General features: G+C 36.6%; 1 protein-coding gene across 15 annotated transcripts in view; it reads right to left on the reverse strand.

The window, feature by feature from the left end:
- TEX9 (testis expressed 9) overlaps positions 1-18246 on the reverse strand; it is a 190118-nt gene that overhangs the window by 33949 nt on the left and 137923 nt on the right. For 10 of the 15 annotated variants that reach the window (XM_063639424.1, XM_055279278.2, XM_063639422.1 and 7 more), the window contains 6 exons: positions 16408-16487; positions 11916-11964; positions 11040-11122; positions 8953-9128; positions 6099-6181; positions 5508-5681 (listed from right to left, as the gene is read on the reverse strand). In XM_063639424.1, coding sequence (XP_063495494.1) covers positions 5508-5681; positions 6099-6181; positions 8953-9128; positions 11040-11122; positions 11916-11964; positions 16408-16445 — 603 coding nt within the window. In that variant the 5' untranslated portion in view covers positions 16446-16487. The remainder of the gene's footprint in view (positions 1-5507; positions 5682-6098; positions 6182-8952; positions 9129-11039; positions 11123-11915; positions 11965-16407; positions 16488-18246) is intronic. The other 5 variants (XM_063639430.1, XM_063639429.1, XM_063639428.1 and 2 more) reach the window with 4 other exon arrangements.

Raw genomic sequence — 18246 nt, forward strand, 5'->3', positions numbered from 1 at the left:
TTTCACTTGATCAAATTGGCTATTGAAGCTTGTGCATGCATCACGAAGTTTTCGTGCCATGGTTTTCAGCTCCATCAGGTCTTTTAAGGTCTTCTCTACACTGTTTATTCTAGTTAGCCATTCGTCTAACCTTTTCTCAAGGTTTTTAGCTTCCTTGTGATGGGTTAAAACATCATGCTCCTTTAGCTCGGAGAAGTTTGTTACTACCGACCTTCTGATGCCTACTTCTGTCAACTCGTCAAAGTCATTCTCTGTGCAGCTTTGTTCTGTTGCTGGCAAGGAGCTGTGATTCTTTGGAGGAGAAGAGGTGCTCTGGTTTTTAGAATTTTCAGCTTTTCTGCTCTGGTTTCTCCCCATCTTTGTGGTTTTATCTACCTTTGGTCTTTGATGTTGGTGACCTACAGATGGGGTTTTGGTGTAGATGTCGTTTTTGTTGATGTTGATCCTGTTCCTTTCTGTTTATTAGTTTTCCCTCTAACAGTCAGGTCCCTCAGCTGCAGTTCTGTTGGAGTTTGCTGGAGGTCCACTCCAGACCCTATTTGCCTGGGTATCACCCGCGGAGGCTGCAGAACAGTAAATATTGCAGAACAGCAGATATTGGTGGCTTATCCTTCCTCCAGAAGCTTCATCCCAGAGGGGTACCCACTTACATGAAGTGTCTGTAGGCCCCTACTGGGAGGTGTCTCACAGTTAGGCTACACGGGGGTCAGGGACCCACTTGAGGAGGCAGTCTGTCCATTCTCAGAGCTCAAACACCATGCTGGGAGAACCACTGCTCCCTTCAGACCTGTCAGACAGGGACATTTAAGTCTGCAGAAGTTGTCTGCTGCCTTTTGCTCAGCTATGCCCTGCCCACAGAGGTGGAGTCTATACAGGCAGTAGGCCTTGCTGAGCTGCGGTGGGCTCCGCCCAGTCCAAGCTTCCCGGCCACTTTGTTTACCTGCTCAAGCCTCAGCAATGGCAGATGCCCCTCCCACAGCCAGGCTGCTGCCTCGCAGTTCGATCTCAGACTGCTGCACTAGCAGTGAGCAAGGCTCCGTGGGTGTGTGACCCGCCAAGCCAGGCACGGGAGAGAATCTCCTTGTCTGCCTGTTGCTAAGACCTTGGGAAAAGCGCAGTATTTGGGCAGAAGTGTCCCGTTTTTCCAGGTACAGTCTGTCACGGCTTCCCTTGGCTAGGAAAGAGAAATCCCCCGACCCCTTGCGCTTCCCGGGTGAGGCGACACCCCACTCTGCTTCGGTTCGCCCTCTGTGGGCTGCACCCACTGTCCGATCAGTCCCAATGAGATGAACCAGGTACCTCAGTTGGAAATGCAGAAATCACCTGTCTTATGTGTCGATCACAGTGGGAGCTACAGACCAGAGCTGTTCCTATTTGGCCATCTTAGAAGGGCATTGTTTTGTATTTTTAGTAGAGACAGGGTTTCACCATGTTAGCCAGGATGGTCTCGATCTCCTGACCTCATGATCCGCCTGCCTTGGCCTCCCAAGGTGCTGGGATTACAGGCATGAGCCACCATGCCTGGCCATTCAGTTTCCATTTCTATAAAATGCATTTTTTCTGGCATATGGCACTCAAAAAATTATCCCCATACAAAGGGAAAAAAAATTATCCCCCTACAAAGGGAAAAGTATAATCAATGTCACCCTTTGCGAACATTAATCTACCGACAAAGTACAGGATACAATGGATAAGAAATGGAAAATGGACACAAAATGGGAATTGAAAATAAGGGATGAATGAAAAACATTTGGAAGAAAAATTGCACAGGATTGGAGATGATGGCCAAGAACATGAAAAGAATCAAATATATAACCAAGGTTTCAAGATTATGTGAGACTAGAACAGTGATGTGACCAGAGCTTGGGTGCATAACGGTAAATGGTAAAGTCATGACAAATTAAAACATGGATGTTCCCCTAGACACTATAGCTTTTTCCCTTTAGACCAATTATATATATTTCTTAGACCAATAGAAATAGAATACAGAATACGTATGTAATTGCAAAATTTCTAGTAGCCACTGTAAGAAGGTAAAACACGTAAAACTAATTTTAATAACATATTTCACTTAACCTAATATATTCAAATATTATTTCAACATATAACCAATACAAAAAATATTAAGAGATTTTGAGATATTTTACATTCTTCATTCTGTTTTACATGAATTCTTCAAAATCTGATTTTTACTTATACTTACAGCACATCGCAATTTAGCCACATATGGTAAGTGACTACCATACTGGAAACACAAGTTTAGACTATTAAATAGTATAATTAACTTTTATTACTAGATGAGTGGGGAAACAAACTGAAGTACGTTCATTCAATGTTCACACTACTCAGCAATAAAAAGGTATGGAGTATAATAGGGATAAATATTGAATTTTGTATTAGTCCATTTTCATGCTGCTGATAAAGACATACCCAAGACTGGGCAATTTACAAAAGAAAGAGATTTACTGTACTCACAGTTTCACATGGCTGGGGAGGCCTCACAATCATGATGGAAGGTAAAGGCACATCTCACATGGCGGCAGACGAGAGCTTGTGCAGGGAAACTCTCATTTTTAAAACCATCAAATCTCCTGAGACTTATTCACTATCATGAGAACAGCACAGGAAAGACCTGCCCCTATGATTCAATGACCTCCCACTGGGTCCCTCCCACAACACGTGGGAATTCAAGATGAAATTTGGGTGGGGACACCGCCAAACCATATTCTACCCCAGGACCCTCCCAAATCTCATGTCCTCACATTTCAAAACCAATCATGCCTCCTAGGCCTCCGGGCCTGTGATGGGAGGGGCTGCCATGAAGACCTCTGACATACCTTGGGAGACATTTTCCCCATTGTCTTGGGGATTAACATTCAGCTCCTCATGACTTATGCAAATTTCTGCAGCCGGCTTGAATTTCTCCTCAGAAAATGGGATTTTCTTTTCCATTGCATTGTCAGGCTGCAAATTTTCCAAACTTTTGTCCTCTGTTTCCCTTTTAAAACTGGGTGCCTTTAACAGCACCAAAAGTCATCTCTTGAGTGCTTTGCTGCTTAGAAATCTCTTCCACCAGATACCCTAAATCATCTCTCTCAAGTTCAAAGTTCCACAGATCTCTAGGGGAGGAGCAAAATGCCACCAGTCTCTTTGCTAAAACGTAACAAGGGTCACCTTTGCTCTAGTTCCCAACAAGTTCCTCATCTCCATCTGAGACCACCTCAGCCTGGATTTCATTGTCCATATCATTATCAGTATATTGGTCAAAGCCATTCAACAAGTCCCTAGGGAGTTCCAAACTTTCCCACATTTTCCTGTATTCTTCTGAGCCCTCCAAACTTTTCCAACCTATGCCTGTTACCCAGTTCCAAGGTCACTTTGACATTTTTGGGTATCTTTTCAGTAGCGCCCGACTCTACTGGTACCAATTTACTGGATTAGTTCATCATCATGCTGCTGATAAAGACATACCCAAGACTGGGTAATTTACAAAAGAAAGAGGTTTATTGGACCCACAGTTCCACATGGCTGGGGAGGCCTCACAATCATGTTGGAAGGTAAAAGAAGAGAGTTTGCACTGGGAAACCCCCTTTTAAAACCATCAGATCTCCTGAGACTTTTTCGCCATCACAACAACAGCACAGGAAAGACTTGCCCCCATGATTCAATTACCTCCCACCAGCTCCCTCCCGCAACAAGTGGTAATTCAAGATGAAATTTGGGTGGGGACACAGCCAAACCATATCAAATGTTTTATGCTAACTGGAAAAAAAAAAACCAGATTCAAAAGGCTATATCCTATGCAATTCTATTTATGTGACATTTGGGAAAAGTCCAAAATTTAAGAACCAAACACGGATCAGTGGTTGCCTGGTGCTGGGATTAGGGAAGGCCTTCACTAAATTCACAGGGAATTTTGGGGGGCTGATGGAACTGTTCTATGTCTCAATTATAGTGATAGTTATATTACTGCATACATTTGTCAAAACTCATAGAATCGTACACTAAAAAGTGTGAATTTACTGCATATAAATTTTATCTAAGTGGTTCTGATATTAAAATTTATTACAAGATAAAGCTAATTATACAAGACCAAAATGTTTAAAAAGCAGGGTTTTTAAATATGACCATACGAAAGAGAAATGTAAGGGTACTAATAAAGGGTGCACATTTTCTTACTAAATCTCAGGATGTGCTATATTACATAATTCTTATCGTCACTACATTTTACAAAGCAATCTCAAACAGTATATTTTTATTTTCACAATGGCACACTAATATAAGCTAGGATACTTTATTTAAAATACATTCTCCCCTTAAATATGACACCAAAAGCACAGGAAACCAAATAAATATTAGATAAACTGGACTTCATCAAAATTTAAAACTTCTGTGCCTTTAGAGTACCATAAAGAAAGTGAAAGACAACCCACTGTGTGGGAAAACTATTTGCAAATCATATATCTGATAAGGGATTTGTATCTAAACACATAAAGAAGTTAAAAGTTCTTATTATTCAGTAATTTTTTCAAATCCAATTTAAAAAATGGGCAAAGACCTTAACAGACATTTCTCTAAAGAAAATATACAAATGCCAATAAGCACATGAAAAGATGTTCAACATCATTAGTTATTAGGGAAATGCAAATCAAAACCACAATGAAGTAACCCTTTTACACTTGCAGTATGGCTACAATCAAAAAGATAATCTAGTAGATGTTGGTGAGGATGTGTAGAAATTAGGACCTTCATGCACTACTGGTAGGAATGTAAAATGGTACACGCAGTTTGGAAAACAGTCAGCAATTCCTCAAAAGGTCAACACGAGATTTCCATATGACCCAGCAATTCCATTCCTGGCTATATAACCAAGAGAAATAAAAACGTGCACACAAAAACTTGTACATGAATATTCAAAGTATTTAAAATTACCAGACAGTAGAAACAACCCAAATAACCCAAAGCTACCAACTGATAAACAGATAAATTGAATGTGTTCTATCCATATAACAGAATGTTACTTGCCAATAAAAAGAAATAAAATACTTATAGGGGCTGCAACATGGATGAACCTTGAAAATAAGTAAAAGTCAGTCACAAAAGACCACATATTATATGATTCCATGTATATGAGATTTCCAGAATAGACAAATTTATTGAGACATAAAATAGAATAGTGGTTGCCTAGGGCTGTAAGGGATTGAGGGGAGCAGGGCCAGGGTGTGGTGGCTAAAAGGTATGAAGTATCTTTTAGGGATTACAAAAATGGTTGTGGTGATAGCTGCACAATTCTATGAATACACCAAAAGCCATTGAATTGTTTACTTTAAAAAGGGTGAATTACATCTCAATAAAGTTGTTAAAAATATTCTATGTAAGGGGAAAGAGTTTTCAGTAAATACTAATAAAATAACTGAACTGTCAAAATGGCATCTATACAAATGTGTAACTTTAATAATTTTATTGTATCTTTGGCATTAAGCTAGGAAAAATACCAAAATAATTACCCTTTCTACTGAAGACAACTGTTGCTGTAATCCATCACACTTTTTGTTTACTTCTTCGAAAAGAGTCTTGTATTTTTCTACTTGAGACTGTTGCATATTAATTGTTCGCTGCTGTCTCATAAAGTCTTCTTCAAAATTTTTTACTTGAGACTTTAAATTCTGAATTTCATCCTCCTATAGTTATGAAGTTATAGATTATGTGAAAAAATATATAAGATTTGTTATCAAAACAAAGCAGAAAAAAAGAAGTTTCATATGTTCTTTGATATTTATACACATTTCATGAAAGACAAATTACAGTCTATTTTTATCTTCAAAAATGGAAGTCAAATGTTTTATTTGCATTTAATGGCTTACATACACTACATTTGTAAGACTAATATAGAGAATTCTAATTGTAACACGAATTTAAGATATTTCAGCTCTGTGAAAATTCAACATCTCAGAATAAAGTTCAGTACTTATATACACTTTTTGAATTCAAAATTTAACTGATTTATATCTAAATAAAGTAATTCAAAAAATATAATTGAAATTGCTCCTAAAATGTCTTTGAATATTAGAGCCTTTTAAGAGGTTTTTAAAACTTACCTTTTTATTGCATTCACATACAACATTATCCAATTCCTCCTGCATAACACGGAGTTTGGCCTTTAGAAATCTGATCTGTGCTTCTGTGAATTTAAATAATTATATTTACTGTCTTTTGCTGAATCTAAGATGACATCAGTTGTAAGACCGTTACTTTATAAAGAAGAAAATACTCAAGATGGGGAGTCAAATAGGAGATATCTGTTAGGGGGCACTATAGGTACTAAACAGTTCTAATGAAAAGGTCAACGAAGAATAAATCCACTCAACAGAAAGAAATCACAGGTGGTATTCACATAAGTTTGCAGACTAAATTCACACTCACCAGGGTGGTCCAAACTACATCAGAGAATTTAAAGTGTTCTCAGGTCAGTAATGTCCCTGAGTGTTTGGCAGAAACAAACATAAATCTTCTCTAGCAAAACTCAGCTTCAATCCAGCCATTGTGATTACAAAATGCCACTAACTGTAACATAGATCCCAATTTCTGAGCAGTTAAAATGTAGTATATGTGTCTTTGAAGCAAAGAAATACACTAATACCTTACTGTCTAAGCTTTCTTCCACAAACCTTCAAGACCTATCTTTGGTACTTTACTGCCAGCAAAACTTCATTATTCAATAATATCAGCAGTAAATCTTTGAAGTTTATAGGCCCATAAAGTAAATAAAGTGAAAACTGAGCTTAGAACTCATTCATAAGTCATTCAGTCATTTGCTCAAAATGGCATAGTAGGTATATTATAAAACAACCCTTACCATCATGGAATTTATCTTGAGGAAATACTTGGAACCGCTCTGAGAAGTCATTAGGACAAATCCCACTAAGCCATACACATGTGACGTGCAGAGCATAAAACATCTCCATACACACTTCCGGCTTTTTAAAGTGCCCTCAGTGTTATCATGGAGCTGATGAATTATGGTTGGCTCTAACCCTACCTAGGTCTCTTTGGCCTCAACTCTCCTACCAGCCTCTCATGTAACTCCAGGTGAGCAGGGAATAGAGGGAAATGACAAATTAAAAAGGGCGAAGTTGACAGTAGTTGGCCTCTGAGGGAAAGAGGGAAGAAAAAATAGGAGAGCATGACTTTTCCCATTTCTTTTTCTCTCTAACTCTAACCTTAGTAACTCTACCTCAACTCTAACTCAAGGAGCAGAGTGCTCCCTTGTCTGGAGGCACACAGTACTAAACTCTGCTCCCCACTCGACCCTAGCTTTAATCTTACAAAGTAATCTGTGCTCCCAAACTACTTCTTGGTCTTTTTCTCCCACACACAACCAAACCATTCCAAGCATCATCTGAAATAAGAGAAAATTCTCCCAAAAGAGAAGACACCTAGACCAGTGATACTAAAAAGGGAACACAGGGAGGCAAAGTTCTAACAGGGCCATGGGACATGGGACCATGTTCCTCTACCAAGGAACAATCAATGCCTGGGTATCACATCCTCAAAAGCATCTTAGAGAGACCTAAAGGCAACTTACTGCTCCATTTACCTTCCCTTACCATAACTAGCCCTAGAAAGCTTGATTAGATCAGTAAGTATAGTACGTGCAGAAGAAAACTGCTCCCTACTTATGACTAGTGTGTAACACAATAATTATTACACATATAAATTATGATTTTTCATAGAATCAGAGAATTTTAAAGATAAACTGATATGGTTTGGATCTGTGTCCCCACCCAAATCTCATGTTGAATTGTAATCCCCAGTGTTGGAGGTGGGGCCTGGTGGGAGGTGAATGGATCATGCGGGTGATCCATTCAGCAGAGTTTCTCATGAATGGTTTAGTATCATCCCTTTTGGTAGTGTCCTCATGATAGTGAGTTCTCATGAAATCTGGTTGTTTAAAAGCATGTAGCACCTCCCCGGTCTGTCTCTTGTTCGTGATCCCACCGTGTGAGATGCGTCACTCCCTGTTTGCCTTCCGCCATGATTGGGTTTCCTGAGGCCTCCCCAGAAGCAGCAACTGCTATGCTTCCTGTACATCCTGCAGTACCATGAGCCAATTAAACCTTTTCTTTATAAATTACAGTCTCAGGTATTTCTTTATAGCAGTGCAGGAACAGACTAATACATAAACTTTATGATCATCTAATACAAACTACTAAATTTTCAAATGAATAAACTGCTATTACAGAGGGGCTAAGTGGCTTGCCTGCAGTCACAATTAATTGTATTATAGTTCGGCAGTAACTAGTTCATATACACTCAATTGCCTTACTTTTTTGTTTCAATAGCATAGGAGGCTCCTCATAAATTTAGTAATGTTTTTGGTTGATCGAAATTTAGTATTATTATTCTAGTGATATGCAAAGAATGAGTTAATAAGAAGAAAAATTATATTCATTAGAAAACTCATTTGATTGTTTTACCTAATGCAATGTCAGTTCATTTGTCCTTTCGCATGTGTTGGTTTAACATGCAATAAACAAAATATATTTTAACATGCAATAAATAAAATATATTAACAGTAAATGAAAAACTTTTTTAATATTTTAACAATAAGCAATGGGTATTTTAACTTAAGTTGAAATGTATTCAATCAAACTAGTACAATATATTTTTATTTTTACTTTTTATAATGGAAAATATGAAACATAAAAGTAGGCAAGTTCAATGAACCTCATTTACCCACGACCTATCTTTAACAATGACTGACTCATGGCCAATTTTATTTCATCTATAATCCCATTCATTCCTCCCTCCACCACATCCTACTAGATTATTCTGAAACAAACCAAGACATCACAATACATTTTTTTTAAATGTAAGAAATAGTTCCCCAAGATTTCTTCTTCTAAGTAACTGTGCTATAAAGATAAAAATAAAAAACAAAAGAAAATCTACCTGTTCCAATGTCATTACTAACACTAGAAAAAATATCATCTATATATTCAGGTAAGCCTTCTTCCTCCAGTTGCCCTTCAATTTTGCTAATTGTTTTTGCAAGGGAAAAGTCTGAGAAATCCTCTGGAATGGCAACATCGTCGGCAGTTTGGACATCAGAGTATTTCAATTTAACACTAAAAAATAAAAATTAAATACATATGTATGTATATACGTACATATGAACAAAATAGAAAGGTAGAAAGGATATATGCCTTTTACCCAAATAAGCAGATCAAAATTATTATAAATTTAAATTTATGATGAAATCTGTAATTGATATTTTTAAGGATTATATTACAAGAGACTACTATTACACATTTTAAATTTATGATGAAATCTACATATGATACTTTCAAGGACTATATTACAAGAGACTTAGCAGATTTTTGGTTTTTATGAATCATATGACCACAGAGCTGGAGAAGGCTTTATCAGGCCAGATGTCTAGACTTTGCCTCCAAATAAGGCAATACCAAAACTAAGAGTACTGCACTTGGCCTCCTAGGTCAAATCCAGCATATGGCTTTTAAATTTACATGCTTCTAGAGAAAAACTGTACAAACTGACATCATCCTGGCCATAATTCTACAAACAACAAAGAAAAATACCCCTTGAGAAAGAATTACAGAGTGAAGAGCTAATAGCTCAATCAAACAACACTTTGTCCACCCAAAGAAATACATTCTTACCACGATCAACACTAACCAAAAAGCTGGATGTAATTTTTTTTTAATGAAATGGAGAAGACAGACAAAATAAAACTCATTTCTAAAGGCACTGAGGAATAGGCCAGGCCTAATTCATTGACACATCAACAAATTTATGGTTCTGAAAGCCAAGTTCACTTTTAAAACATAAACAAAGGCTTCAGAATTCTTTTCATTTTAATTTTTTGTGGGTACACAGTAGGTATACACATTTATGGGGTATATGAGATGTTTTCATACAGGAATGCAAGGTGAAATGAGCACATTATGGAGAAAGGGGTATCCATCCCCTCAGGCATTTATTGTTTGAGTTACAAACAATCTAATTACACTCTTTTTAAGTTATTTTAAAAATACAATTAAGTTATTATTGGCTATTGTCACCCTATTGTGCTATCAAATAGTAGGTCTCGATCTTCAGAATTCTATTTGAAAAATCAACTTTTTAAAAAAAAATGTGAAGTCTGAAAAGATAACCCTTTCCAGTTATATATGCATGTATGTGGCATGTATGTTCTTTTCTTCAATCTATTGTATAGTTATTTTTCTGTTCCTTATCACTTCACTCTATTTTTTCCATCCCTTTTATTAAAAAAAAAACAAAAAAGTTATTTAAACAATTAAAAGACACAAAAGTGAACAAAGATTTTTCCAGAATTACAATACAATGATCAGCCTGGGTAAGTAATAGACAAATAAATTTAATAACTTACTGAAGATGGTTGGTGCAACCCAATCCTCCACCTTTTCTAGAAAGCATCCTATCCTAGGGAGCATCTTGGGTCCCTTTTTATGCTTGTAATACTAAGAACCGTCTTGAATTCTTTCTCACCCAAAACAACAAAATGTAAATTATAATTATATTATAGTCCTATTTAGAGCATGCCAAATCATTCTGTAGCTCAACAGACAAAATAATGTATGCACTTTGTCAAATACTAAAAAAATACACTATTGAGCCTATTTGGGAGAACTAGGCAGAGATTTAAAAAAAAAAAAAAAAAAAAAAAAAAAAAAAAAAAAAAAAAAAAAAAAAAAAAACCTCAGTTGTAGACACAGTTCTAAGAGAATAACTCACTAGAAATAACATTTATAAAAATTTTAGATTTAGCAATTTTGCTTAAGAGAACAATATAAAATATTTGTTAACTGCTGCAAAACATTTCTGAGTAGAAAATGTTCTAAATTACTGAATGTGGATAAAATATATGTGGTGTAACTTAATGTTTAGGGTGTAAAAAGATCTGGAAAAACAAACAGAGCTTAATAATTAAGAATAATGGTATTGTGAATTACAAAACTAAAAAAAAAAGAAATACTTTGAAAACTATACTATACCTTGAATTTGTTTTCCTTCCTTTATTTGCAGAGTGTAATTTGTTTTGAACCTTGTTTACAGGATCAATGTTTTTGGTCTTTGGCTACATGAAAAGCATTGAAAGTATTGATTAGAGTCTAATCATTTGCCAAAGAAAGCAATTCTGTAACACGTAGAGTTGCTATTTTGCTACACAGAAAAAGTGCTATTTTCATGGAATTACCAAAAATGTGTTTTCAAGAATATCAAAACTGTATAGCTGGAAAAGACCTAGATTACACCAAAACCAAGAAATTCAAGTATAAGGAAAATGAGTCCTAAAGATTCAACGGTATTCAGCTAGCCAATGGAATGTCATGAATAAATCTGGATGTTCTGACTCACAGAATTTAGTTCTCCTCACGAACCAATTATTATTCCCCAGGCAGACCTTCCGTGGCCTTTAAGTATACAGTTCCCTTGGCTTAGGTCTCCATGGATGGGAAACATAGATCCCACTATGTTCTACACCTGGAAGAGTGATCTCTACACTGTAAATATTTAAGTGAACAAACAAACTTTTCAAATCACCTTCTTTGTATATGAGTATCATTCTTTTTCAGGCCTTCTCTCTACTAGATTTAAGTTTCAGAAAAAAAAAAAGCCTCAGTTTACAAAGTCATTTCACCTAGAATTTTTTCCACTATACCTCCAAATTATTCAGTGAAATTATGAGACAACAAAGGATTCCATTTATTTTATGAGTGACATTTCATAAATGCATCCCTCTGAGTATTAAGGTTTATATTCTATTTCTGTTGAGTCATACCCCTTCTCTGCTTTGTCTAAGAAAAGTCTAAAAAATAACCTGAGTTCTACAGAATATAATCGCATTCACAGAAAGTTAAATTTCATACCTTAGTTTCTGAATGAAGATGAACTATCCCTTCAGATGGTAACAGACCTCTACAGACCAAAAATAAACATTATACATTAATAATAGATGACACTGAGCTGAGACAATGAAATTCAACAATTATATTTGAAAGGGAAAATATTCAACAATCAAACAGACTTTGCTATAATTCTAGTTACCCACATGTTAATTTATTGTGAATGAGCACCATAAACAAGAAAAATGCTTTGGTTAAATAATTCACCTTTGAGAAGATACATTATAATGCCAATATTCTAGTAGGAAAATGTAGCAAAAATTTTAATGAATGGAAATCATAAAGAGTAATTGTGGGCTATCCACAGCAATTACCCATTTTACAAATGATTCACCACAGGGCTTTTTATTGTGAGCCCACTCAATGTTACTGTTCTTTTAATCCACTTAAAACACCTGGTCAGTGCCTGTTTTCCTCATTATACTGTGAACTCTATGAGGGTAGAAATCATGTCAGCCTTGTTCAATATTCTATGCCTAGTCAATTTAAAAGTTTATATGCCAGGTACTACTGGTGCATAAGTATTTGTTGAGTGCATGAATACATACACCTAAAATGCAATTCATTTTTATACACAAGGTTTTTCAAAATATATTTGTAGTTTCAAATAAGGAGTGTTTGTGGAGGTCTGCAGACTATGGCCCACAGGCTGAATCCACCCATTCATTCACTTATGTATTATCTGTGGCTGTTTTCACACTACAACCTTAAAGTTAAGCAGGTACAACAGAGTATATGGCCCACAAATCTAAAAATATTTGCTATCTGCCCCTTTACAGAATAAGTTTGCCTAACCCATTGTCTTGGGCATTGTATTTATATTTCTGAAAACATACCATGTTAGCATCCATTATTGCTACAAAAAAACTCCACTATATCCCCTGAGAAACTCCTAACCATTGGAGAGGACATAAAACTAAAATTATTTTCCATCAGATGCCTCCCACTTAGCTAGCCATGCATAAATTTTTTCATATTAAATACAAAGATATACTTAGATAAATAAACCTCTTAACTATTAGAAATACCTCTGGGAAGAGAAAAAGGCTTTCAAAATATGTTAAAAATTACAGAAACTAAATCATTCTCACAAATGACATGAAAATGTTTCCAAACATCATACAAGTTTTAAGTGTCCTCTTTAATCTTCCTCATTTTAAATTAATGTTTGTCATTTCTTTAGTACATTTTCTGTACCTTTCATTCCATTCCCCCACACACATGCATACATATCAGCCAAAAGACATTTAAGGGTTATCTGTCTCCATCAGATTTCACAGCGATATTACTTTGCTAGTGTACTTCCATGAAAAATAAGCTATAATATGGTATTCTTACTTTTGTTTAACTCCATGAAATGTCTGTTTGTAATATGATGGAAATAACTCTATGGTAAACCATGCTTCAAGCATACTGGAGGATATGTATACTACATTATTAGGAAATTAAACTCTGGTTTCCCATCACATTTTTTGACAGAGTCATCCTGGGTGTTGAAGACCTATTAAAATATATTCTTCCTAACTATAATTATTTAGGTGGAATATCATTGTTCCAACCTGAAATGAATGGTTTCTTTATAGAATTATCTCCTATATTCAGCAATTCCCCACCGATCACCAAATGCCATGTTTTACGTGGTAAAAGCCATCTGTTCAAACAGCAGCATTAAAAAAAAAACTGATAGGTAAACAGCGTCATCATCACAACATCATCATCTGTTGTTAGCATGATTTCAGTTCTTTAGTTTACTGGAGAAACATCATGTCTAATCTTATGTATAATCCAAATTTTGAAATTTTGATAACTTACATATCTATTTTTCATACAATATCACAGTATTACATATAATAAAGATAAGTGGTTTCATGTTATATGTACACGTACATATGTATATCAAAATACAAAAATGTGTAATTGATGTACTTAAAAAATACTCAAAAGCAACACATATTAAGTTCTTGGAAGCAAGATCAGGTCTGTTTACTCACCACTGTAATACCAGTAGCTAGACCTGGCACTAACAGTGTTCAAAAATTATTTTTTTCAGGTTTGAGATATAATTGATACATCACACAATATACTCTTTTTACATATACAGTTCAATACGTTTTAGCAAATGTATATGGTCACATAACCACCACAACCACCAAGACAGAGAGTATTTCCATCATCTCAAAAAGTTCCCTTGTGTTCCTTGGTAGTCCCCTAACCCCTACTCAAGCCCCAGACAATCACTTTGATTTCTGTCCCTAAAGCTCTGCCCTTTCCAGAGCATCAAATAAGTGAAAGCATAGATTATGTATGTTTTTTAGCCCGGCTTCTTTCACTTAGTTATGTTGTTATTCTATTAGTAGTTCATGTCTTTTTATTGCCAAGTTGTATTCCATTGCATGGATATACCATAATTTGTTTATCCAGCCACCAATTGATAAATATTTTAATTATTTCCAGGTTTTGGTAATTATGAATAAAACTGATCTAAAAATTCACACGCAGGTTTCTTCGTGGATATATGTCTATATTTCTCTTGGGTAAATATCTAGGAAGGGAAATACTGGATCGTATGCAATAATTATTTTTGAATAAGTGAATAATGTCCCAATATTTCACATGAGCCAAATATACTGCCATGTCAGTAATAAACTTTTCTTTTGTCTCTAAACCCTGTAGGGCTATGCACCTCTTATAGCCTGCTTCTTGATCTTAGAATACTGGGAGGCGGGGTACCCATAGTTGTTTTAATATATTAAAAGCCAGAAATAATTTTAGTCCATTCTTAGAGTTTGTTTGCTGATAAAACTTTCCCCCAAACTAGTGGGTTTCTTCCCTATTTAATTTCAGCCAGCTCTACAAGCCATTACATCACCTACAATTCTTTCCAAGACTAATTCTTTATTTATTTCTTCACCTGACCTCTCTTTCTCAATTTAAAAATGGGTTACTTTAACACTGTCAAGCTTCTAAGGAGAGACTATAACTTTAGTTAGGTCTTTGCCATGGGCCATTTTACCCAAATGAAAAGTTTCACTATGTGCCATTTAATCTGATCCTTGCCCTGAGGAGCCTTAATCCACTGAAAAATTTTATCAGTAGTCATAAAGTCCACATGTTTAGTCTGATATTTGTCCCAAGGTTGAATTTTGATAGGCTTTTGTTCCTTATAGATTTTCTCAATTTTACCTTGTAATTCTTGAGGTCTAAAACCAGCTTACTCCACAACTCCACAGTTACAACAAGGGTAATCAAGAGTGTGCTACTGGCATAATGACAACTATATAGATCAATGGAACAGATATGAAAGTCCAAAAATAAAACCATATATCTACAGTCAACTGATTTTTGACAAAAGTGCTAAGAACATTCAACGGGGAAAGAACAGTCTTCTCCACAAATAATGCTGAGACAAATGGCTATCCATGTGCAAAAGAATGGAGGTTGACTCTTATACCACATACAAAAATTAACTCAAAATGGATCAAAGAACCTGAATCTAAGAGTTAAAACCATAAAGCTCTTCAAAGAAATCATGGTTGTAAATCTTTATGACTCTGAATTAGATAATCAGGTATTCCCTTTTATTTCTGCTTGCAAATCAGCCAAATGTTTCCCAAAATTGTTTCTTTAACAGCACATACTGTTGATACTGTGTTTCAGCCTCTTTCCCCAGAGAACAAGTTCATTAGACACCTGTTGTGCCTCCCAATTTACCACAGATGACAGTTTTACTAAATTCATTGCCACTACATAACATTAATCCTTTATCTTTTCAGCCTCCAATATCAGTTTCCTTGCTGGCTCCCACCTAACTGCTAAGGTAATGCCACACTTCTGAATTTTTGTTATGCAGCATTCCATTCCCAATATCAATTTCAACATCAGCAAAGATAAGCGGGATAGTAACCTAAAAATTCCAGTAGCTTAACCCATTCAATGCAACAGTAGTGAGGAAGAAGGATCCTTTTTTTCTACATGTTCCACACACGGTCACCCAGAGACCAGGCTAGGAGATTTTACCAATTGGAATTTTACTCATCTTCATGGCTGGAAAGTCATTTGGAGGTTCACACACCAGTTTTTGTCTGTTTTGGCTTGGAAGAGATTAACTAAACTTCTGTTCATAGCCCAATGACAACTGTAAGAGAGGTGGAATGTTTGGTGATCATCATTCCGTCTGCTACAATATGATTTCATAGTTTTATTCACACTGATTATATACTTTTCCTGTTTCCTCTCTGAAGTTTTTAAAATGAGGACAAGAATATACATTTCAAAATAATATTTTGAAAATTACATGAGATAAAGGGCTTGCACTGTGTCTGATTGGTATAAGCCCCCTATATTTACATTATTCTTCAAATTATAGATTTTTCAATGTTTGCATGCCAAAAGATCTTACATAAAGATCAATGTACATCATTTTAAAAAAAGGTGTTTGAGAATTTAAGTTGTTTACCTTAAACTGTAATCATCTTCGTCATCACATGATTTCATTTGTGTTGAAACAGGCCTAGATCGTACTTCTTGCCGATCTCTCTTAAATGAGTAAAGATAGGTCATATATCATATAGCAAAAAAACAAACCACTAAGATATATTCAAGTGCCTCTCTGAACCTTCATCATTTCAGAATTGTCCAAGGTTTCCATAACATAAAGGAACAGAATTCTAAATGCTATAGTATGAAGATAAGGTCTATAAAACTAGTTGCACCTTTCATTTGTTCTGGGTTAAAAAATTCCATCCTAAGGGGAAAATGTAAGAGTATCAAGGCCTTTACATAATATTTCTAACTCCAGTTTCCCCATCCCTTTAGAGTCTTCCAATTTATACAGCATACAATAGAAATTAGAAGGAGGCACAAGAAATTAAAAAAATAAATTCACTTAATGGGTAGAAAAATTTGTCTCAAATCAGGAAAAACTTCAATGTTGAGAAGACTGTGAAGATGCTAAAAGTGAAGTATCGGGGTAAAGCTTTTGGCAAAGACACATCAAGAAATGAAAGTTAGGCAAGATGGTGGAACAGAAGGCTACACTATTCATACCCTCTGCAGGAACACCAAATTTTAACAACTACCTGCACACAAAAACACCATCACGAGAACCAAAAATCAGGTGAGCAATATCACAGTACCTGGTTTTAACTTCATATCATTGAAAGAGGCATTGAAGAAGGTTGGAGAGACTTAAATAGCTGACACCACCCCTCCCTGACTCACTCCTGCAGTGGCTGTGCAGCCTGAAGAGTCTGTGCACTTAGGGGAGGGACAGCACAGTGACTGGCAACTGTACACTGAATTCAGTGCTGCCCTGTCAGAGTGGAGAGCAAAGTCATGCGGGGCTGAGACTTTGAGTACCCATGCATGGAGGAAGCATTTGGACCAGATATAGCCAGAGGAAAATCGCCCATACCGTGGGTCAGAACTCCAGTTTGTCAGCCAATCTCGCCACTACTGGCCAAAGTGCTCTGGGGTCCTAGGTAAACTTGAAGGGCAGTCTAGGATACAATGACTCCAATTTCTAGGCAAATCCTAGTGCTGGGCTTGGCTCAGAGCCAGAGGACTAGGGTGGCACCTAGGGAGACACCAACTGTGAGCTAGGAAAACACCAACCAGGGCACTAAAGGATTGCTTACACCATGCCTTCCCCACACCAGGCAGTGCAGTTCACAGCAACAAAAGTGTCTCATTCCTTCTGTTTAAGGAGAGGAGAGCAAAGAGGATGTTATCTTGCATCTTGGATACCACCTCGGCCATGGAAGGCAGCTAATAGGGTGCCAGGCAGAGTCACGCAGCCACCATTACAAGCCCTAGCTCCTAAATGACATTTCTAGACACATCCTGGGCCAAGAGGGAACCTGCTGCCTTGAAGGGAAGGACCCAGTTCTGACAGCATTCATCACCTGCTGACTAAAGGGACCTTGGGCCCCAAATAACCAGCAGCAATACCAAGGTATTAATAGTAGGCCATGGGCCTTGGGCTTTGAGACATACTGACTTCAGGGGTGACCCAGCACATTCCCAGTTGTAGTCGCTAGAGTGAAAGACTCCTTCTGCTTGTGAAAGCAGAGGAAAAAGTAAAGGAGCCTTTGTCTTGCACCTTAAGTACTAGCACAGCCACAGCAGGGCAGAGCACCACGTGGACTCTTGGGGTGCCTGATTCCAGGATTTGACTCTTAGACAGCATTTCTAGATTTGCCCAGGGCCAGAGGGGAGCCCACTCTCTTGAAGGGTGAGTCCCAGGCCTGGCAACATTCACCACGACCTGACTGAAAAGCCCTTGGGCTTTAAGTGA

The sequence above is a fragment of the Symphalangus syndactylus genome, chromosome 5, assembly GCF_028878055.3.
Source record: "Symphalangus syndactylus isolate Jambi chromosome 5, NHGRI_mSymSyn1-v2.1_pri, whole genome shotgun sequence".
Taxonomy (NCBI): Eukaryota; Metazoa; Chordata; class Mammalia; order Primates; family Hylobatidae; genus Symphalangus; species Symphalangus syndactylus.